The 24,717-nt window shown below is 33.8% G+C and overlaps 2 protein-coding genes across 2 annotated transcripts; both read left to right on the forward strand.

The window, feature by feature from the left end:
• The first annotated feature begins 12,352 nt into the window (after positions 1-12,352).
• Positions 12,353-21,382, forward strand: LOC125874408 (F-box/LRR-repeat protein 4). The gene is made up of 8 exons (XM_049555290.1): positions 12,353-12,766; positions 15,573-15,818; positions 15,957-16,363; positions 16,742-16,927; positions 18,475-18,667; positions 19,767-19,843; positions 20,370-20,520; positions 20,868-21,382. Exons 1-8 carry the CDS (start codon positions 12,500-12,502, stop codon positions 21,162-21,164), a joined length of 1,824 nt encoding a protein of 607 aa, XP_049411247.1. The 5' UTR covers positions 12,353-12,499; the 3' UTR covers positions 21,165-21,382.
• Positions 21,383-22,039: 657 nt separating this feature from the next.
• Positions 22,040-23,964, forward strand: LOC125873560 (uncharacterized). The gene is made up of 2 exons (XM_049554467.1): positions 22,040-22,054; positions 22,629-23,964. The coding sequence occupies exons 1-2, from the start codon at positions 22,040-22,042 to the stop codon at positions 23,547-23,549; spliced, it is 936 nt and encodes a 311-aa protein (XP_049410424.1). The 3' UTR covers positions 23,550-23,964.
• Positions 23,965-24,717: the final 753 nt, after the last annotated feature.

Genomic DNA, 24,717 nt, shown 5'->3' on the forward strand with positions numbered 1-24,717 from the left:
ATTTAATTTGATTTTTTTTTCGATATCATTATTTAATTTGTACTCAATTTTTGAATTTTTTTTTCACATTAATCTATTTTATGCGATATCTGAAAGCCAAATAAATATGGTGAATGAACTTTGGGCAATACGTATTAAATAAAGATAAATGACAACAATTTTTTTTGTTATATAAGGGGTGCACTTGATCAATTTTGAAGAGAAAACATATTCTTCTTCTAAAATTTGTGACTTAGAGAGAAAAATGAATAATTTTTTTCGAAGTGTGTTGCAACAAATGAGTTAAATATAGAAAACAAATTAAGAAAAAAGAAATTATTACTTTACAAAGTTATAGTGCATAATTGGTACCCCCCCCNCCCCCCCCCCCCGACAATTTCTTAATTTGGAGAAATTATTTGTCATTCATACTTCAAAATGAAATAATGCAAGTTTTTCTTCTCTTTCATTTTTATTACCTTCTTATTTATTACTTCGATGTCTTTTGTGCTATGGAGCGTTTTATACTCATATGGAATTCATAAATCTTGTACGAACTACTCTTTCATTATTGTTCGAGAAAAAATTCATCATACATTCACACGTATATGCATCCAATACTTTTTTATTGAAATTCTACCATCAGCTTAACCTGTGGACTCACAACATGTGCGTTTACAAAATGCTATTTTACACTCTCTAGTATATGCGTCTAAATTTTTTTTACAAGGAAATCATCTCAACATGCGAGTTCACAAAATGTCATCATGCGTTCTCCTATATGTACATCTAATATATATTTTTCAGAAAATTCTCTATCAACTCAACCTTTGGCCTCACAAATGCGAGTTCGCGAAAAAATGATTGTGTGGTTATCTAGCCAACTTATTGTTGAATCATAACCACCCGATAAGAAATGACAAAGCACTACTAACCGATTGACAATAAATGGCTAGAAGAAAGAGTGATGTAGCGATAAGCAGGGGGTGTAACACCCCGTAACTACAAAGAAGTTAAAAAATGGAAATAGTCATTTTTGGAAAGAATATAAAAATCTGGAAAATTTGTTAAGTATGTTAAGTTGGATTTTTAGTCAAATTCAAATGATCATAACTCCTAGCTCAAGATGATTTACGTGTGTTTCCAGATATCATAGGAAAGATATTGTAATAATCTTTCCAACGCCGCCGAGTTTGCGTGATTCCGAGTTCGTATGAGTGGGATATGACCATTTGAAGTTGGGCTGTCCAAATAAGGAGAGTCTAAAACCGAATTTTGGAAGGGTATTTTAGTCTTTTCCTTACCCAATTATTTTAATCCATTTTTAGGAGTTTAATTGGGGTCAAATCAGAATTTAGTCAGTTTAGAAAATTGGAAATCTACGTTAGGGCTTGGAGAAAGGAGAAAAGAGGAAAAAGAAGGAGAAAAAGCAAGATTCATCAAGAACGTTCAAGTTTGATTGTGGATTTTGCCAAGGATTCAATCTACGAGGTATGTTAGATAACATAGCATTGGGTTAGTTCACCCACGCACCAAACATGTTTAATTCAGCGTGTTTTTCGTCCAAAAAGATTGAGAATTTGATGTTCTTGAGTTATGTTCTTGAATTGTTTTCATTCTTGAACTTATATGGAATTGATGAGTTTTCTTGAGATGTTTTAGCAATGTTAAGAGTTGTTTCAAGTTAGATTCTAGTGTACATGTTTTGGGTATCTGAATCTAAGAAGATATTGAGAAAAGGAATTGGGTTTAATCGAATTAAGGTATGAAATCGAGAAGAAAAATTTGTCAAATTCACCTGGGGAGGGTCTAGCTCGGTGCGCCCCATCTGCGCCAGAGAGGCTAGGGCGGCGCGCCTGCAGTGCGCCAGAAATGAGCCCCAGTAACTTAGGGGCTGGCGCGGCGCGCCAGGGACGCGCCCAGGTCATTTGCCCCCACCCGTTTTTCGTTGTTTATCCTGTTTAAGTCCTTCTAAAGTGTACACTTCCTATTGATTCTAACCACTCTAAATGACTTCTAAACATCTAGAAATTAGGGGTGTGCAAAAACTGAACCGAAAAAAATGTTATTGGTTTATTGTTATTGGGTTATTGGGTTAACGGTTATTTAATGGTTGTACAAAAAAAAATTATTGGGTTATCGGTTCGTTATTGGTTTTTAATATTGGGTTACTGGGTTAACCGATAACCCATTAAGAATATAATAATTTACTATTTTAATTTTTAATTATACATATATATAATATATTAAACAAAAAATATAATATAATTAGTAGTATATTAGACTAAAAATATAAAAACCCTACGCAATAATTAACACTACTTAACAATTAACTCTCCTCTCTACTTTTAGTTATTTAACCTTTAGGTTTTACTTTTTAGTATTACTTATTTACTTTAGTTAGTTTATAATTAACTAATATTAACTTTTGCACGATTGTAAATATCTGCAATTTGATTAACGTCAGGAATTCAGATTGTGTTTTTTTTTTTTTAAATAACGTAAGAACTTCATTTAGTTACTGTAAGCATGGCCTCATTTGCTACTGTTTTGATTTTTGTCTATGGTTTTATTTGATTCTCTTTATTGCATAAAGGGAACCTCGTTTTATAGATTATTATGTTCGAAAATTGACCAAGTCTTTGTTGTGATGACCAAAATACAACAAGTTGGTCTTTGTTGTCCCGTTTGGAATGATTATTTCGATGTATGCGTATCGCGTCAAATTATTGGATAAGTCATATATTTATTTTGAAAGCATTTTCTTATTGGTTAAACCGAAAACCGAGCCGTTAAAGACCTAAAACCAATAAACCGAAAACCAATAACAAATATCTTATTGGTTTGGTTATCGATTTAGCATATTTAAAAACCGAAAACCGATAAACCGAACATATAATACTTAAAACCAAACTGAACCGACTGGTACACACCCCTACTAGAAATCATCCAGAAACATGAATCATAACCTTGAATCCATAAATTCAAATTCAAGGAAAGTTAAGAGCCAAGTCTAGGATGTTCTTAGAGTCCCTTTCAAGAAGTCTTTTGCAAATGTTTTTAACTTTGTTTTAAGACTTAAAATTCAAGTTGAGTAAAGAGTAAGGAGTAAAGATTGAAGTTCATTTCTTCAAAAGTATATGAGGACAATGTATTCCCAAAGAGTTTAAAATATTTTGACATTTAAACAAGAAAAGAAAACTTTGATTTCCAAAGAGCCTTTGAGCTAGTTTTCAGAAAAGAGTAAACGCTTTCACAATTAAGCAAGAGAGGAAACTTTGATTTCCAAGATAGCCTTTGAGCTAAGTTTTTAAGCAATTATCTCAAATCACAGAAAGAAGTATGTATTAAACATAAGAGGTAGTATCATATTTTGGGAGTAGTATTGAGCACCGATATGAGAGAGAGTTCAGACAACTCGCATCCCCCATAAACCATGTAGCCACCATGGGTAGAAAAGGGTCATACTTTTTAGATGATTCCTTAGTGATTTTTAGCATAGACTAGTGGATCCACTTAGTAGTTCAAGTTTTATACCCTCGGCAAGGTATAAGACTGCCCTGGCAGCGTGAGGCAAAACGTTGTATCACAATAGCTCTTAAGTGATGATTGTCAGTTAGAGAAACTCCCACAGAAGTAATTGTATTCTTATATACACAGTTTAATTGTATTTTTACATACATGTCAGAGTTATATTTGTATTTTTGCATACATATAGAGGATTATTGTATTTCCAAAATACACAGAGTTGACATCTATGTTTTAAACAACTTTTCTTTATATTGCACCTGTTTTAAACTGCTTTATATTGAAATGAGTTCATTTAAGTTGAGTTGAGCCAGGAAAGTTCTTCAGTTCCTTTCAAGCTTATGTCTTGTTTTAGAATTCCCCTCGCATACTCGTAGATTCAATGTACTGATGCCTTTTGGCCTGTATTTTCTTATGATGCAGTCACAGGTAACCAGGATCATCATCCAGCACATCATTGATCCAGTTGAACACTCATAGTCTTGAGGTGAGCCTCATTGATTTTCGGAAGATCCCTTTTTATTGCTTTTAGTATTAGATAGTTCATTAGGATGTCGTGGGTCTTATCCCGACATCCATCTCAGTTGTTTAGAGGCTTCATAGATAGACAGTCAAATGTTAATTCATTCGTCATTATCTTGTTATTGGCTTATGTTCAGATTTGAGCTGCCACTTTGGCTAAGCTAAATGTTGATTTCTGAAACATTTTGAGTTTAGTTTTGAGACTGTTGAGTTATCTTGTATTTGGATTCTCTTTCTTATGTTTAAGTCCTCCACTGAGTAAGTAAGTCAGGCCAAGGGTTCGCTTGGGGCCAGCAATGGTTCTCAAGTGCCAGTCCCGCCCAGGGTGTAGGCTCGAGGCGTGACAGGGGGAGCACCGCCAATAAATATTCTACAAATGAAAAGAAGAAACGAAGTTGGAGATTCAAATACAAATGAAATTATTGTTGACTGTCCCAATGAAAAGAAGATACAAATTTTGCACGTGTATCATTTATCATTTTTTCGATATATTTTGTAAGTATAGTTTAAATGACTTTTAAATATGTCATTCTACGTTATATGATTCTCTATTATTAAAAGGTATTTCTGTTATATTTAAAGTAACTAATGCATGTATTTTGTACACGTATCACTTATATATTTATTATAATTCATTTTTATGTACGCCTTTCACGCATATACCGTTTTAAAATTCTTATACATTTAGTAATAGTAAGTTTAGTTTAAATTAGTTTTAAATATGTTGATCTATTATATATGATATATGTATTTTCTATTATAAAAAATATATGTTCTTCCTATGTTTTTATAACTAGTGCACGTGTTATGAGTGTAATTTGATTTTTTGGACACCATTATTTAATTTGTACTCAATTTTTAAATATTTCCCCATATTTATCTACTTCGTGATAACTTTAGACATGTGATATCTGTAAGCCAAACAAAAAAGGTATGAACTCTGGGCAATACACATTAAATAAAGATAACTGACAACAAATTATTTAGTTATATAAGGAGTACACTTGATCAATTTCGAGAGAAAATATATTCTTCTTTTAAAATTTGTGACTTAGAGAGAACAAATAAATATATTTTTTAGATGTGTGTTGCAATAAATTTGTTAAATATAAGCAACAAATAGCAAAAGAAATCGTTACATTAGAAAATTATAGTGCATAATCGATATTTTTCTCCATACAATTTCTTACTTTGGAGAATTTATTTGTCATTCACACTCCAAACATGAATAATGCAATTTTTCTCTCTCTTTCATTTTCATTACCTTTTCATCTGTTACTTCGATGTCCTTTATGATGTGGAGCGTTTCGTAATTATATGAAATTCATGAATCATGTACGAACTACTCATCCATTATTTTTCGAGCAAACTAACATTCTATGTTCATATGTATATGCATTAAATACTTTTTAATGAAAATTTACCATCAGCTCACTCTGCGACCCCACAATATGCGAGTTCGCGAAGAAATGATGGCATGATTATCTGGCCAACATCATCGTCGAATCATAACCACTCGAAAAAAATGACAGAGCACCAATAATCGATAGACAATAAATGACTTGAAAAAATAGAGTTGTACCGATTAGCAGGAATGGAACAATGACAATGTATATGCTACAAATGTAAACAATAAACGGAGTTGGAGATTCAAATACAAATGAGATTGTTGTTGATTGTACCAATGAAAAGAAGATACGAATTTTACACGTGTATCACCTATCATGATTTGTTTTTTTTTGGTATATTTTGTAAGTTTAGTTTAAATGAGTTTCAAATATGTCATTCTACGGTATATATTTTTCTATTATTGAAAGGTATACTTCTTATAGTTAAAGTAGTTAATGCATGTATATTGTATGTATATTACATATATAGCAATTATAAATAATTTTTAAGCATGTGTACCACACATATATCATCTATATATTAATTATAATATATTTGGTAATAGTAAGTCTAGTTTAAATAAGTTTTAAATCTGTTGATATATGATATATGATATATGATATATGTAGTTTTTGTTAAAAAAAAATATACGTTATTTCTATGTTTATATAACTAGTGCACGTGCAGTGCACGTAATTTGATTTTTTTATATCATTATTTAATTTGTACTGGATTTATTTAATTTTTCTTATATTTATCTACTTAGTAATAAATTTAGACATGCAATATTTGAAATTCAAACAAAATTAAAATGGTGAATGGACTTTGGGCAATGCGCATTAAATAAAGATAATTGACAACAAATTCTTTAGTTATATAAGGAGTTCACTTGATCAATTTCAAGTGAAACATATTCCTGTTCTAAAGTTTGTGGCTTAGGGAGAGAACAATTTTTTTTTTTGAAGTATATTGCAATAAATGAGTTAAATATAGGAAACACATTAGGAAAAAGAAAATCATTACATTACAAAATTATAGTTCATAATTGATATTTTTTCTCTACAACATCTTACTTTGGCGAATGTATTTGAAATTCACAATTCAAATATGAATAATGCAAAAATTTCTCCTCCTTCATGACTATTACCTTATTCGATGTTCTTTATGCTATGGAGCATTTCGTACTCATGTGGAATTCATGAATCTTGTACGAACTATTTTTCATTATTGTCCGAGTGAAATATCATCCTACGTTCGCACGTATATGCATCCAATAGTTTTTGATAGAAAAATCTACTATTAGCTCATCCTACAACTCCACAACATGCAAATTTACAAAATGTTATCCTACGTTTTCTAGTATATGCATCTCCACAACATGTATTTTGTATGTGTATTACATATATAGCAATTATAAATAATTTTTATGTATGTGTACCACACATAAATCATCTATATATTAATTATAATACATTTGGTAATAGTAAGTTTAGTTTAAATAAGTTTTAAATATGTTGATATATGATATATGTAGTTTTTGTTAAAAAAAATATATGTTTTTTCTATGTTTATATAACTAGTGCACGTGTAGTGCATGTAATTTGATTTTTTTTTATATCATTATTTAATTTGTACTCAATTTATTTATTCTTTTCTTATATTTATCTACTTAGTAATAAATTTAGACATGCGATATTTGAAATCCAAACAAAATTAAAATGGTGAATGGACTTTGGGCAATGCGCATTAAATAAAGATATCTGACAACAAATTCTTTAGTTATATAAGGAGTTCACTTGATCAATTTCAAGAGAAAACACATTCCTCTTCTAAAGTTTGTGACTTAGGGAGAAAACAATTTTTTTTTGAAGTATGTTGCAATAAATGAGTTAAATATAGAAAACACATTAGGAAAACGAAAATCGTTATATTACAAAATTATAGTTCATAATTGATATTTTTTCTCTACAACTTCTTACTTTGGAGAATGTATTTGAAATTCACAATTCAAATATGAATAATGCAAAATTTTCTCCTCCTTCATTTTTATTACCTTATTCGTTGTTCTTTATGCTATGGAGCATTTCATACTCATGTGAAATTCATGAATCTTGTACGAACTACTTTTCATTATTGTACGAGTGAAATATCATCCTACGTTCGCACGCATATGCATTCAATAGTTTTTTGATAGAAAAATCTACTATCAACTCATCCTACAACTCCACAACATGCAAATTTACAAAATGTTATCCTATGCTCTCCAATATATGCATCTTGTCATCCTGGGAGTTCTTTTGTATTTGCATCCAATATTTTTTTATCAAAAAATCCACCATCAACTCAAATTCGGCCTCACAATATGCGAGTTCACAAAGATATGATGGTATGGTTATCTGGTCAACATCATTGTCGAATCATTACCACCCAATACAAAGTATCAGAGCATCAATAATCGATAGACAACAAATGGTTAGAAGAAATAGTGTTATACCGATAGGTGGGGCCTGGGGGAAACACTGCTGATTAATATGCTATAAATGGAAAGAAGAAACGATGTTGGAGATTCAAATTCAATGAGATAGTTGTTGGCTGTACCAATGAAAAGAAGATACGAATTTTGCACGGGTATCGCCTATATATATATATATATATATATATATATATATATATATATTGTAAGTTTAATTTAAATGAGTTTTTAAAATGGTGAATGAACTTTGGGCAATTTATATTAAATAAAGATAACATACAACAAATTCTTTAGTTATATAAGGAGTGCACTTGATCAATTTTCAAGAGAAAACATATTCCTCTTCTAAAGTTTGTGACTTAGAGAGGAAACAAATATTTTTTCTGAAGTATGTTGCAATGAGTGAGTTAAATATAGAAAACAAATTAGGAAAAACGAATCACTACATTACGAAATTATAGTGCATTTTTGATATTTTTTTTCCTATAATTTCTTAATTTGGAGAATTTATTTGTCATTCACAATCCAAATATGAATAATGCAATTTTTCTCCTCCTTCATTTTTATTACCTTCTCATTTATTACTTCGATGTACTTTATGCTATGAAGCGTTTCATACTCATATGGAATTCATGAATCTTGTACGAACTATTCATCTATTATTGTTCGAGCAAAATATCATCCTACATTCGCACGTATATGTATCAAGTACTTTTTTTGATAGAAAATCTACCATCAGCTCAATTTGCTGCCCCACAACATGCGAATTTACAAAATGCTATTCTCCATTCTTCAATATATGCATTTGAAACTTTTTTACAAGGAAAATCGAAATCAACTCAACATGCGAGTTCGCTAAATGCCATCCTACGTTCTCCTTTATTTGCATCCAATATTTTTTTATTAGGAAATCCACCATCAACTCAACCTTTTGTCCCATGTGAGTTCACAAAGAAATGATGGTATAATTATCTGGCCTACAACGTCGTTGATTCATAACCACTCGATAAGAAATAATTGAGCACTAAATTATCGATAGACAATTAATGGCTAGAAGAAATAGTGTTGTACCGATAAGCAGGGAGAGCGCCACCAATGGATATGCTACAAATGGAAAGAAGAAATGGAGTTGGAGATTTAAACATAAATGAGATTATTGTAGACTGTGCCAATAAAAAGAAGATATGAATTTTGCACGTGTATCACCTATCATGTTATATATATATATATATTTATTGTAAATTTAGTTTAAATGAGTTTTAAGTATGTCATATGTTTCTTTATTATTAAAAGATATTCCTCTTATATTTAAACAAACTAATGCACATATTTTGTACGTGTTCACTTATATATCAATTATATTTCCTCTGTCCAACAATACTAGTCCAATATTGACTCTGCACACTTCTTAATAAACTATAAATAGGAGGGTATTTTTACTATATCACCCTTTGAATATAATAAATAAAATGTCTTGAAAAATGTAATAGATAAATGACTATAATTAATTATAAGGGTAAATTAGGAATTTAAATGTAAAGTTATCCATTGATTTCATAAATTAGACAAGTATTGTTGGACATCCTAAAATAGTATAGTGGACAACTATTATTGAACGGAGGGAGTAACTAATTTTTATGTACACGTATCACACATATATCATCTTTTCATTTTTGTATAATCTGTAATAGTAAAATTAGTTTAAATGGGCTTTAAATATGTTGATATATGATATATGATTTTTCTATTAAAAAAAGTCAAAAATATACGTTCTTCCAATGGATATATAACTAGTGCTGTTGGGGATGCCAGGGAAGATGGATTGGATCGAGAGGCGATGCTTATGCCTTTTCTTTCTCGATAGGATTCCCATCATTTTCAATCGCGTTATGTATGTAATTTGATTTTTTTGACACATTACTTATTTTGTACTCAATTTTTGAATTTTTTATACAGATTTATCTACTTCAGAATAAGTTTAGACATGTGATATTTGAAAGGCAAACAAAAATGGTGAATAAACTTTGAGAAATACGCATTAAGTAAAGATAACTGACAACAAATACTTTAGTTATACAAGGAGTACACTTGATCAATTTCGAGAGAAAACATAATCTTCTTCTAAAATTTGTAACTTAGGGAGTTTTTTTTTTTTTTTTTGAAGTATGTTGCAATAAATGAGTTAAATATAGACAACAAATTAGAAAAAAAATTATTTCATTACAAAATTATAGTGCATAATTGGTATTTTTTTCCCTACTTCGTAATAACTTTAGATATCCGATATCCGAAAGCCAAACAAAAAGGGTGAATGAACTTTGGGCAATACACATTAAATAAAGAGAACTGACAACATTAATATTTTTAGTTATATAAGGAGTGCACTTGATCAATTTCAAGAGAAAACATATTCTTCTTTTAAAGTTTTTATATCTTTTATTTGAAGTGTGTTGCAATTAATGAATTAAATATAGGCATCAAATTAGAAAATAAATCATTATATTACAAAATTGTAGTGCATAATTCCCCCCTCCCCCTACAATTTCTTACTATGGAGAATTTATTTGTCATTCATACTTCAAATATGAATAATGTAAAATTTTCTCCTCCTTTATTTTTATTACCTTCTCGTCTATTACTTCGATGTCCTTTATGCTATGGAGCGTTTCGTACTCATATGAGATTCATGAATCTTGTAAGAACTACTCATACTGTTATTGTTCGAGCAAAATGTCATCCTACATTTGGACATATATGCATTCAATACTTTTTCATAGGAGAGCTACCATTAGCTCAACCTGCGGCCCCACAACATGCGAATTTACAAAATGCCATCCTATGTTCTCTAGTATATGCATATGGAACTTTTTTACAGTGAAATCCACAATCAACTTAACCTATGGCTTCACAACATGCGAGTTTGCAAAATGTCATCCTACATTCTTTTGTATTTACATCAAATATTTTTTTTTTTCAGAAAATCTACCATCAATTCAACCTTCGGCCCACAATATGTGAGATTGCGAAGAAACGATGTCATGGTTATTTGGCCAACATTGTCGTCAAATCATAACCACCCGATAAGAAATGACAGTGCACCAATAATCTATAGACAACAAATGATTAGAATAAATAGCGTTGTACCGATAAGTAGGGGCGAAACACTGCCAAATGAAACTTCTTCTCATAGAAATGACCTGAGTGTCAAGCCTCATGATCATGTCCACTTCATAAATCACGTCACAAAACTTAATTCCCAAGTATTCAACTTTGATCCTACTCAACTTAAATCTAGGTCTATCTCCAAATTTCTAGTCTCACGTTTAACTTCACCTCGTATCTAATCAATTAATATTATATCATGTATAAATAATGTGCATCATGACATATATTCTTGAATATGTCGCATCATTACATTCTCGACACAATTTGGTATTGTTATTTTGAGGGTTAATTTTGTAAAACAAATATGTAGTAATAAGTGTTTTAAAAGGCGGGGGCATAAGGCGAGACGTTTTATGCAGTATGGGACAAGACGTAGCCTTGAGACATGGGGCGTAAGGCTTATGGATCTATGTGGCATAGTCTCCTGTATATTTAATTTTATAATGTTATTACTAAGAAAAAAGCAAAGGTCAAACTTTCAATTATTTTACAAATAATTTTTTATAAATAAACTATAATATATACAAAAAAAAATATTAAGATTTTTATTTGAGAAAGGTATTAATATCCAATAATGGAGAAAAAAAGTATCACAATTACTATTTGAGAAATATCATTACAACAATAACAAAAAAATATAATTTAAAGCAAAAAATGTTCAATTTTTTTTAAAAAGAAATAACGCCCAGGGCCCTTACATTTTTACGGTTGGATCTTACCGCCCAAATTCTATGACTTACGTCCTATGGATCTACATCTTTAGGAGTGTTTTTGGTACGCCCTGCAAAAAAAAAACGTTTTTGAAAACACGACATAGTATAGTATTACAAAGTACTTTTTTTTTGGAACCCAGGATAACCCACAACCACTATAACCTCTGCCACTGCCTCTGCCCTTCGGGTGAGCACTTTGTGCGCACTGAATAAACCCCCACTGTGTAATAGCCTGCAAACCACACAAAGGATGTAAACCGCACTAGACAAGCCCTATGCGACATGCTCAATTCAGAAGGCATTGAGATCGATTCCGAATCATTCGTGTGGATAACCACCTTCCAAACCAACTGAGCCATCCTGAAAGACTATTACAAAGTACTTTGACATGCACATTTCGGCACTATTTTTTATGGTTGATCTCCGATCTCATCTGATAATGCCTCCATATAGTAAATTACAAAGATACCCGTATATATTGCAATAAGTTATCCGAGAAAGAACAAATTTCCCAAGGCTAAAATGGGAAATGTCTTTTCGCTGATTGATCTATCGCTTCTTGTCAACAACTGACGGGCAAGTTCTACCGACCCGACTCACCTGATACCACATCCAAATCTTCACTCATCGAATTTCTCATTTCCTCTCTTTTACGTATCTGAAATCGAGATTCAGCTGCGAATTGTGTATTTATAAGGTCATATAGATCCAGAAGAAGTTGACAAATTCAATGAGAGGGCGTGATTGGATCAATCAAATCCTGCCGGATGAGCTGATTCTCGATATTTTCCGGCATCTGGAATCAAAATCAAGCCGTGACGCTTGTGCACTTGTCTGCAAGCGTTGGCTCCGTCTCGAGCGCCTCAGTCGTCTCACTTTACGAATTGGTGCCTCTGGCTGCCCCGACGTGTTTATTAAACTGCTCGCTCGCCGCTTCGTCAATGTCCGGAATGTGTTTGTCGACGAGAGACTATCCATATCTCTCCCGGTTCCACTTGTAAGCCTTTGAATTCACTATGCGACGATTTCATATATTTATTGATTAGCTTGTATGCAACGTCTATATTTTGAGTGTCTAGGTCTCAAATTTAAGATTGGGATGTCTATTGCATTCCAATTGGGAATATTTTGGTCAGAATTCCAATTTTGCACTTAATGATTTGGAATGATTGTTTTTTTTTTTTTGCCTAACAAAGTTATTCGTTTCTGTTGCTCGTGTATATCTTTCGATATATAACTGGTGAAAGACTGTATTTGTCAATTGAGGATAGGAACTCTAAAATCTAGATCAGGACTTCAAAGTTTACCATCGAATTATGAATTGGTGATCATGATGTTTCATGTTAACCCTCAATTTTTCACCTGAAATAAATCAGATTGACATTTATCTTAGTTAAATCTACTACAATAGTCATCCATCTCATGAGGTGATTAGTGAAGCCGTATAGGGAGAGGAAGAAGGACTCACATATAGTGTTCATTGACCTAGAAAAAGGGATATGATAATGTCTCAAGGGAGGTTTTATAGAGATGCTTGGAGGCTAGAGGTGTACCAATGGCATACACTAGGGAGATTACAAATATGTGCGATGGAGCCAAGACCCATGTGAGGACTCAGAGCACTTTTCAGTTGTGTTGGAATTGCATCAGGGATCAACTTTTTAGTCTGTTTCTGTTTTGCTTGTTGATGGATGAATTGACATGTCATATCCAAGGTGAGGTGCCATGGTCTAAGTTATCTGTAGAGGTTTGGAGAAGAACCCTAGAGACTAAAGGGTTTAGGATGAGCATGACCGACACTCAATACTTAATGATACTGTTAGAATAGGAATAGGTTTATAATCCTATTAGAATAGGAATAGGAATAGAAATAGGAATAGTAAATAGTATCCCACTTGGTAAAGGATTGTATTCTAGTGTCTATAAATAGGGTCTCAATATAATAATGTAAATGACAACAATGCAATAATATTCTTTTTCAATATTTCTCACATGGTATCAGATCCTCTAAGATCTTAGTAGAAAATCAATAAGCTTCCGTTGCCGGCGGGTGGCACCCATATATGCCGCCCGTCTAACCAATGATTATGTTAGCAAAAGTTGGTCACCGTGTATCTTTGTGGTGACTATTTTCTCATATCTAATTTGTGTAGCACCGTGCCATCATTCCGGTGACTGCTCTCTTATATTTAATTTGTGTAGCGCTGTGCCATCATTCCAGTGACTACTTTTTCATATATAATTTGTGTAGCATTGTGACATCCTTCCGGTGACTACCTTTTTTTGCATATATGTTTTGTGTAGCACCGTGCATCTCTCCCGGACTACTTTTCATATTTAATTTGTGTAGTACTGTGGATTTTTTTCCGAACTATTTTCTCAGAGTTGCATAGCATCATGTGTCTTTTCAGTGACGACTCAGATTTGATTTGCATAGTTCCATTCGTCTTTTCGGTGACTCCTCAAATCTAATTTGCGTAGGGTTGTGCCATCATTCCAACCCTATCCGTATAATTTTTCTTTTTCAGTAGGGTCGTGTGATCATTTCGACCCTACCCCTATTATATCTCTTTTGCTATGGGATCGTTCCATCAATTCGAACTATCCTATCCATATAATTTTATTTTTTAAATTGTGACCTCTTTCAGTCATCAAATCTAATACTGCGGCGTATGAGCATTTTCCGGCCAATTTTTTCGGTGACTTTCTTGTTTAATATTGACTCGTCTATTGATTCCAACATGATCGATACATTTTATACTAGATTTTGAGCACTTCCAGCGACCGTTGCATTGTGAAGAAGTCTATATGGAGCAACTACCTGATTATGTTGCTCAAGGAGAGTTTAGTAGTCTTGTATGTCGATTGTGTTAGTCACTCTATGGTCTGAAACAGTCTTTGCAAGTTTGGTTTGGGAAGTTCAAACCTGTAATTTTATCACTCTGTGTTTTATCGGCATTATGCATCAAATTCAGTATCTCATGAGAAGACCAAGCACATTGAGATTGATTGTCAATTTTGTGAAGTCGAGTGATCAACTTGCAAATATCTCACCATGCCCCTCATCGATCCTCGTGTTAATTACATTTGTAACAAGCTAGGTACATGAATTGTATGCACTAGCTTGAGGGGGAGTGTTAGAATAGGAATAGGTTTATACAATCCTATTAGAATAGGAATAGGAATAGAAATAGAAATAGAAATAGGAATAGTAAATAGTATCCTACTTGGTAAAGGATTGTATTCTAGTGTCTATAAATAGGGTTTCAATGTAATAATGTAAACGACAACAATTCAATAATATTCTTTTTCAATATTTCTCATACAATCTCGAATGCGAAAGAACAAAAGAAACCCTATAATCTAAGAACAAGGAAGTAAATGATAGAAAGCTAGACACAAGAATGGAACGAATAGGCAACAATGACTATATTAAAGTCAAAACCTCCTATTAAGAATACCAAACAAGCACCTAAACTATAGAGACACCCTCAAGAGGAATGATCCTCAAGAAAGCAATCCCATCAACATTTTCTAGCACCCGAACAAAAAAAAGTTTCACATTTAGTGGTAATATAAGTGACTCCAGTATTTGTTAGGTTCACAAGCGAGTTTCCTCTGCCTTCTGTTTGTGAGACTTGGGTTACGCTTTTTTCAAGTTTGTGATGCCAAAACAGTATTTTCTAAAGGTTTGTGTGTTATATTATTTGTTAGGCTCACAGGTGAATTTCTGAGCTTGTACCGGGAAGCTACATTCATCTTGAAAGTTTAAACTTATTGTTTCTTTTGTATACCCGTTGCAGGGAAGAAGGCGTGGCACTGATCATTCCGTGATTTCAGCTCTCAAGATCCATTCCCTGGCTGAAACAAATGGCTCGGAAGACAATGAAACAGAATCTTACTGTTTGTCAGATGCTGGGTTGGCTGCTGTTGCTGCTGGCTTCAGTAAGCTTGAAAAGCTGAGCTTAATATGGTGCTCCAATGTGACACATGTGGGGCTGAGGTCTATAGCTGAAAAGTGTATATTTTTGAAGTCTTTGGATTTACAGGTAAATATCTAGTCATTTAAAACTTTGGTTTCCTCATGGTTATTTTATTGATCTGTTTCAAGCTGTTTTGGAATTGAACTATATGATGTGCATGTTATCTAAGGTCTGAGAAGCTTTAGTTTCCTGTACCTCTTAAAGGGCTGTTATGTTGGAGATCAAGGTCTAGCAGCTGTTGGGGAGTTCTCTAAGCAACTTGAAGATTTGAATTTGAGGTTCTGTGAAGGCCTAACTGATGCAGGCTTGATTAAATTGGTAGATGGTTCTGGGAAGACGTTGAAATCTATTAGTTTGGCTGCCTGTGCAAAAGTAACTGACACCTCCTTGGAAGCTGTGGGATCTCATTGTAGATCTTTGGAGTCCTTGTCACTAGACTCAGAGTGTATCCATGATAAAGGTGTACTTGCTGTTGCCCAAGGATGCCCTCAGTTGAAGGTTCTGAAGCTACAATGCGTCAATGTTACAGATGGTGCTCTCCAAGGCGTTGGCACTTGCTGTTTGTCGCTGGAGTTGTTGGCTCTTTACAGTTTCCAAATATTTACGGACAAGTTAGTTGTTTATTGTGGTTGTCTTCCCTATTTGGATTTATTTGTTTTTGACTTACCAGCAGCATGATAGTAACTTCTATATTCATGTAAGCTTTGTAATGTACATCTACATTTTAGGCATGAATACAATTCCTCTTAACCAAAAGCTTTTCCAGTGTTCAGATTACGCAATCTAAATACCTAATCTTTAAATTTTCAACTCCATCTTTGCTAAAAAAAATAATTCCTGAATATAGAGAACAGATAGTAACTTGATTCAAACTGTGTGTTGCTGTCTGTCTTTTTATGGCAATAGTTGCAAGCAAAAATTTAACAAAGCATGTGCTGGGATGATTGGTTTTCACAATCTGACCTATATCTTTATGCATATTTTTTCAGGAGTCTGTATGCTATTGGTAAAGGGTGCAAACGGTTGAAGTCTCTTACCTTGAATGATTGTACTTTCTTAAGTGACAAAGGCTTGGAAGCAGTTGCAGTTGGTTGCACTGGGCTCACGTATCTTGAGGTTAATGGCTGCCACAATATAGGGACATATGGACTGGAGTCTATTGCAAGATCTTGCACGTACACTTTTCTCCTCGTGCTTTATTTTGAATTTCTTTTCAACCTTTGTGTTGAATTTTAGTTATTGAAGGCAAAAAGACCTAGTGCTTACTTTTCCCCTTTCTCCTTGTTCTCTGAATTCAAGATAGATTCTTGTAAACTGCTTATATTTTTAAGGTCGTATGCATGAGTGGTGGTGCATTTGAGGAGAGTATTTAGCATGAGAAGCACTTATGTGAGTATCTAGTAAATGTTTAGAATTACATTTAGAGGTTTCAAAAAAAAATAAGCATTAAAAGAAGCAGCTCAAAATTAGTGCTTATAGAACTACTTTTGCACCTAAGATTTTAGGCGCCATGTTAAAGGAAAATATGCTATTTTATCAAATAGAAATGCCTGCTTGAGTTTAATTTGTATAAATTAAACAGAAAAAATGCTTCATAGAACAATTATAGCAGATAATGGAGGGAGTGCTTATATTAGATTTTTAACGTGATTTTCTTTGAACGCATTCTCTAGAAAAGTATTGTACTCCCAAGTTGGACCAAATTGAGTTCTCTGTTATTCCAAAGCTCATGCGACAATCATGTTATTCTATTCTGTCAGTATTACCTCATGAAACAAAATGCTATACTTTTCCAAACTCCAGGGGATGGTTTCATCCATGTTTACAGCCAGATTTCTGAATCTATTGAGTTAGATAATTAATGCGGAATGCATATAAGTTCCACCACTTTCAAAGAGGCTTACAGTAGGATGTAGGCTGATCTAGTATTAGAATTTGATAGATAGAAGCGTGAAACTACCTTTTAATATAGGATAATATGTTGAATCAGAATGGTAAATTGCAGTTCTCTTATGTTTTATTTTGATTGCAGATTTTAATTTCATCATATATACTTTCTTTGAAAATGATGTTATTTCTTTCATGAAGATGTGGGCAGTAAATTTATGTTTGTGTTCATAGACGATTGGCAGTAATTTCATTGTCTTTAATGAAATCCTGTCTTTTTTCATTGTTTAGTGTCCTCCAATTTCTTTCATCTCTTTTTCTTTAAAAATGAAGACTGAAAACCTAATCTATTAGGACTAGCAAACTGTTGAATGGTAGTTGATTGGTTTCACTGATAGATTGATTACTGCTATTTATGTTATGCTTGGCTCATCTTATTAATACTCCCTCCGTCCCATTTTATGTGAAGTACTTTGACTCGGCACGGAGTTTAAGAAAGAAAGAAAGACTTTTAAAACTTGTGGTCCAAAATGAATGATAGAAATTTGTGTGGCTGTAAATCATTTCATTAAGGGTAAAATAGACATTTTATAGTCAAATTGTTACTTAATATAGAAATGTGTCATTCTTTTTGGGACTGACTAAAAAGGAAAGTAAGTCACATAAATTGGGACAGAGGGAGTAATACTTATGAAATTCATGAATTTTATCCATTGCTTGACCTGATAGTTTGTACCCCTCTAAAATTCTGTCCTGGTCCTATCTTGAGTCTTTTGTCCTTCCTTTTTCTAAGAAGTCAAAAGGTCCTAATTTGAGTTTTGGCTTCATAATGTAGGCATCTGTCTGAGTTGGCCTTGCTGTATTGTCAAAGAATTGGTAATTTCGCATTGTCCGAGATTGGCAAAGGATGCAAGTTCTTGCAAGCTTTACATTTGGTAGATTGTGCAAGTATTGGGGATGAAGCCATATGTTCTATAGCCAGAGGATGCTGCAACCTCAAAAGGCTCCACATCCGTCGATGTTATGAGGTGCTTTAATAATTTCTCTCCCTCATTACTTAGGGATTTCTTTCTTGTTCTCTAGTGATGTCAAAGTTACAGGATATCTTTACATGTGGAGGTGTTGCTTATTACTGGAGGCCTATGCATTTTTTTGATCAGTAAAGATTCAAAGATATCATTAATTACCAGCACCAAGATGGTGCTGCACATGCACGCTAGGGATCCAGAAACATCAGCAGAACTTTTCTAATACATCAGCTGACAAAAGCAAGATCATTCCTCCAGTTCTAGTGTTTTACTATGTACACAAATCAGTTATTTCAAAAAAAAAACTATGTACACAAATCAGATACTCTCTATACCTGAAGGCACTGAATTAATCTAAGAGACTAACCTCATCTGATATGAATCATTCTCCAAACATAAAACCTCATCTGACATGAATCCAACTTTACAACAATACGAGAGTTAAAGACAAATAGTTGTATTTGATTTTGCTAACAGATTCTGCTTTATTCGTGAAGCACCTTAAGTTCCTTTCCTTCCATATTGCCCCATGTAGTGCACGCTGGTACTGTAGTTCGTACGCTTTTCTGTTTCTTATTGATGCCTCTTCCATTCCTACTGAGTGGAAGCTCCCTGGTAGTTCTTGGCATTCTCCACATAAGCTTAGAGATGTGCAGGAACATTACTATAGTTGTGAGAGTAATATGCAATGTAGAAAAATGTGACAGTTGTCTTCCATCTCTTTCTTACAAAGTTAGCACTTGCTGCACAAGTTTATCTTCTTTTTTTAACTAGCCTCATATGCTGCCACGCGAGTCAATCTTCCTTTGACATTTGAAATCTGCTTCCAAGGCCATCTCAGGTTATGTTCACTTCCTGCCCTTTAAGTCCCTTTAATTGAACACATCACTGTTATGTGCCTTCTCTGTAGACTATATTACCATAGCATTCAAGAGACCTGAGTAGTCCATGGGAGGCCTAATAGCACTCCTTGTTTCCCCTTTTTCATTCTTTCCAATCTATTGTTAGTGAAATCTGATTTGTGCTGTTTCCTTTGCACTTTATGCCCAAAACTCAATTGTTTTACTTGATAATACTGCTCTTTTCATCTGATTTGAAGGTTGGAAATAAGGGAATTATAGCTGTTGGCGAGAACTGTAAATTTCTTACAGACCTTAGCCTCCGATTCTGCGATAGGTACATGATTTTCTCTTTCTCAACTAGTATTGCCTTCTATTTTTTTTTTGTTTCTCAATCATCAAGTCTCGGCTGATAAAATTGTCAGACAGTCTCTTCCTTGCTTGCATTACTTCCTTGTATTGTCCTTTAAATTTATACTTGAATGCTCTTTGAGATGAACATTTATCTTTGTGTCTCTTTTCTTTTTTGATATGGGAATTGTTGTGCTCCTTGTGGTGCCTCTGGTGCTGCAAGAGGTCTCTTGTCCATTTGAAGATGAAGATTGCCTAGGCACAATTTTCTCTGCTTCTTTAAAACTTCCTTGCCCATAGTCTGACGGAAAATGTTCTACACTGCGAGATCAACAAAAAATTGTGTCTAGATGGTTATTTGCTTTAGTAACTTCTCCTTTATGCGTATTGTTGATTGCTTATATTTTGCATAGCATATACTTTGAACTGCTTCTTTATCAAAGCTTGCTACTTAACTACCGTATTACTGGTAATTTGGCTCTAATAAGTCTTAGCCTCTATTTGATTACCAGAGTAGGGGATGAAGCACTTGTGGCTATTGGTGAAGGTTGCTCTCTGCATCATTTAAATGTCAGTGGCTGCCACCAAATTGGGGATGCTGGAATAATTGCCATAGCAAGAGGATGCCCTGAACTCAGTTACTTGGATGTGAGTGTACTGCAGGTGTGTCCACTTATACTTGCTCTTTTTATAGTGGGATACACATTGTATATGATGCATAGACGGTATGAATATGCTTAACAAACCAAGGTTATTGGATAATTACATTAAGGTGATTACGTAACAACATTAAGTTATATTAGAACTACTTAGTGTAGGTAGAGCTTAAAATGGTTGCCTCCTCCTGAATCCACCGGTTAACAAGTGCATTAGGAACCCCATATTATAAAGTCCCATATGCAACACACACACACACGTATTGCTCCCATATACAAGATGTTTGATAGACCAAAAAAATGTACTTTTTATCTCCATTCCGCACTGAATACTAGCGCATCAATTTTTGACAGGATTTGGGCGATATGGCCATGGTGGAGCTAGGTGAAGGATGTCCCTTGCTGAGGGATATTGTGTTGTCTCACTGTCGTCAAATAACAGATGTAGGTTTAAGTTATATTGCTAATAGGTGTACCTTGTTGGAAACTAGCCACATGGTCTATTGCCCTGGTATCACCGCTGCTGGAGTAGCCACGGTGATTACGAGCTGCACAAATATAAAGAAAGTTCTTGTAGAGAAGTGGAAAGTGAGTCCAAGAACCAAAAGGAGAGCAGGATCCATCATCTCCTATCTCTGTGTTGATCTGTAGATCTCTGTACACGTGTTAGTGTAATCTATTCCTTGCAGCCTCCAATCGAAAGCAGCAATGGTAAAACAGACTATCGTTGTGGATAGCCAGTTTAAGTTGCAAATTACCCCGACATAGAAAGAGGGGTGTCGTGAGAGCTTGTGTTGCACTTTTCTTGTATCTGCTATGTTCTTTCAGTGTTTTGTTTTTTGTCCAAATCTCACAGTAATTTACTAGTAGATCGACTTCATTTTAGAAGGTGGGGCGTCTTCTTTCCCTCCCGATGTGTAGGAATATGCTCGTTGATCGTCTTTATTGGGGAAAGATAGCAAATAGCCAGTTCTTTTACCATCAGTTAAAGCTTTAGCCAGCATTTCAGAATTATTCAAAGTTTCAACTGCTTTTTAAGGCGGAAATAAAATTTGGACAAAAACTTTAGCGAATGTTGGAGATTATAACTTTTGAAAGAAAAATTTCAAGATGATGTCTGAATTCAAATTTCGAAAAATCTTTACATGTGAACGCTTTCGTCTACGTCATCCGTTTATATTATAGGAAGAATGTGAATATCTATGTATGTTCACCAATTGTATTCCTTGCCAAAACGGAAAAGGCTCATATTTGCCAATTGCCCCTAAAAATGTTCATATTTATCTTTAGTTATATCTTTTGGACATATGTACTCGTATTTTTGGGGTCATATTTGTCCTCGTAATTATATGTTGTCCAAATATACATTTTGTAAGACATAGATATAAATAACGTATAGCGGTAAATTTGACAATTTTTGGTAAATACAAGGAATATTTTATTTTTTTCTTAGCTACAGGAAATATTCTCTCACTCTCAACACATTTTTACACACAATTACTGAGATGACACTCAAAATTATTGAAATGACTACTCAAATGGTATAAGATATTTAAACTTCAACTATAGAGAAGAAAAACAAGATTAATCTTGAAATGTATATTAATAATATTATAAGAGTCAGATTAAAAAGTAAAGTGTGCCACATAATTTGAAATGGAGCACTTACTTACATACTAATTTCTCTGTCCCCATTATTTATTTTATTTTCTAAAACTAATTATCTCAATTTATCTGTATTAATTTTTTAAATCTATTTAAAAATGAAATCTCTCTTTTTTTTGACAATTTTTTAATTTTGACTTTCCAAAATCATGAAATTAAATGACATTTTAGTACATTCTTCCCATATTTAATTTAAAATCAGAAAATTCAACATTTTATATACTTTTTAAAACTTCATGTCATGTCATTGTTTGGTGTGAGGTATAAAATATAATAATAGCAAAATGCAAGATTATTTAATTCTGCGTTTGATTGAAGATTTTAAATAGTAGGTGAATAATTACTTCCACTATTCATATTATAATGATATGGTAAAACTAATGGCGGAATAGCATATCTCGACAATTGATCCTGAGATAACTTGATGTTTCTAACCAAAGGAATGTTTAGTTTGATGGAGCTCCATTTCAGCGGGGCTTCTTTAACGCAACCCGACAGGACTGTATTTGGAAGACCCAAGAGAAGGCACTTCCCTTTTCCACCCGAAAAATGTCAAAATTGATAGCATCCTCCTTCCTTGTATCTCTATTATTCCTACTTCAATTTTCTTCTCCAGTATTCTCTATCAGGAAGGATGTTAGTCTTCAAAGCACATCTACCTGTAGAACTACCGTTCAAGGAAGATATTTGATTGCCGATGATATGGGTCAAGTCTGTGATGCACTCTCCATTGATCCCCATTCTCGCTGCTGCCGTGGGAAATCAGAGCGATTCTCTTGTAATGGTTGCAATCTCGTTTTACAATGTTGCAATTCCTATGAATTTTGTGTTTCTTGCTGTTTGAATCCGTCCAGGACACAAAAGGATCTGGCTGTAAATGTGAAGATATCTAAGCCGATAACAGCAGGGATGTATTCGAGTATTTTTGATTTTTGTACGGGAAGATGTCGTCATAATTCGGAAAGTGTGGTTCATGAAAATGCTTATCTTAGTGAATTTCATCATTGTTTCTCTATACCGTCTAATTCTTCTTCTGGCGGTGCTTCTGGTGTACAAACTGAAGTGAGGTTGGCTGGTATAAATGTTGTGATAGGAAAACAAGGTGAATCGTGTGATTCGGTTTGTAAATCAAGTGGTCAGTCTTGTGTTCCTAATAAATTTGTGTTGCTCAATCAGTGTGAAACGATGCATAAGTACTTGAGCTGTAAAGGTGGATGTTTGGCAAGTGTTGGAGCTGATCAGCCTGCTGAAGTAGTTGATGATGCTCCCAGAGATCTGAACCCTGGAGCCTGCTTGTACACCTCGCAAGCATCAGTGCTATCTTGTGATGGTTCGCATCAGCATACCAAGAGGCTGTGCCCCTGCGCATAGTGTGGTGAATTTCCCTCTTCCAGTTTTTTCAATTTATGTGTCTTACTGTTGTTTCAGTCTGTTTCGAAGACAATGTCACTTTATATATTTAGTAATTCTTTAACTCCAGCATCCAACACAATATATTTAAGACCACAAGGTTCAAAAGTATTAGTTAGTTTTTGATAATTTTGTACCAGTCAAACTAAGACACATATAATTCCTTAGGTTTATGAGAAATTAGTGAGGAATCTCATTATAGATTGTTGGATTTCCTTATCATTAGACTCAGAGTTTATCCATGACTAAGGTGAACTAAGGACGGTGTACTTACTGTTGCCCTCAGTTAAGTTTCTGAAGCTACAATTTCAGATGATTCTCTGCAAGGCGTTGGCTATTTACAGTTTCAAATATTTATGGACAAGTTAGTTGTTTATTCTAGTTTTCTTCCATATTTGGATTTATTTATTTTTACTTACCAGCAGCTTATATATCTTAACATTTACAAGCTTGGGGATGATCGTAACTTCTACTTTCATGTAAGCTTTTGTAATGTACATCTACATTTGTGAGGCCCCCTCCTTCCTTCCATATTGTCCACCAAATGCATGTTGGAGTTGTAGTTCCAAATTTGTGCCCCTTTCTGTTTCTTACTGATGCCTCTTCCATTCCAACTGAGTGGAAACTCCTGGAAGTCCTTTCTTTTAGGAGATTATTGAATGATTGGGAGATAGTAAGAGTTACAGAGTTCTTCAAGGTGTTGGAGATCTTCAAGGGTATAACTGATGATGAAGATTTCATGTTTTGGAATAATTATGTAAGAAGGGATACACAGTTAATTCAACATACAACATATTAAGCTCTACTGAGCAATAAAATACATGCTGGCCTTGCAAGAACATTTGGAGAGTCAAAGTTCCTTTCAAAGTGATATGTTTCTCCTGGATGGTCAGAAAACGTGCTTAACTAGTTAACTTGTGGAAATCTGTAAAGAAGGGGAATCTAGTTAAGCTCAAGATGCTTCCTATGTCAAGAGAATGTAGAAAATAGTAGCCCTTTACTTTTACACTGTGAAAGTGACTGGCAGTTGTGGCAGATCTTTTTGAGTATGACTGGCCTGAAATGGGTCATGCCATAGTCTGCACGTGAAGCTGTGCCGGAGCAATGTGGAGGGGGGGGGGGGGGGGGG

This window comes from Solanum stenotomum, chromosome 8, assembly GCF_019186545.1.
Source record: "Solanum stenotomum isolate F172 chromosome 8, ASM1918654v1, whole genome shotgun sequence".
NCBI classification, from domain to species: domain Eukaryota; kingdom Viridiplantae; phylum Streptophyta; class Magnoliopsida; order Solanales; family Solanaceae; genus Solanum; species Solanum stenotomum.

Excerpts from the sequence above, each read along its gene's own strand:
- LOC125874408 (XM_049555290.1), top strand. The coding sequence starts at position 12,500 with ATGAGAGGGCGTGATTGGATCAATCAAATCCTGCCGGATGAGCTGATT. Across the intron at positions 16,364-16,741 it reads TTCCAAATATTTACGGACAA|GAGTCTGTATGCTATTGGTA; the intron begins GTTAGTTGTTTA and ends ATATTTTTTCAG. Across the intron at positions 18,668-19,766 it reads ACATCCGTCGATGTTATGAG|GTTGGAAATAAGGGAATTAT; the intron begins GTGCTTTAATAA and ends TCTGATTTGAAG.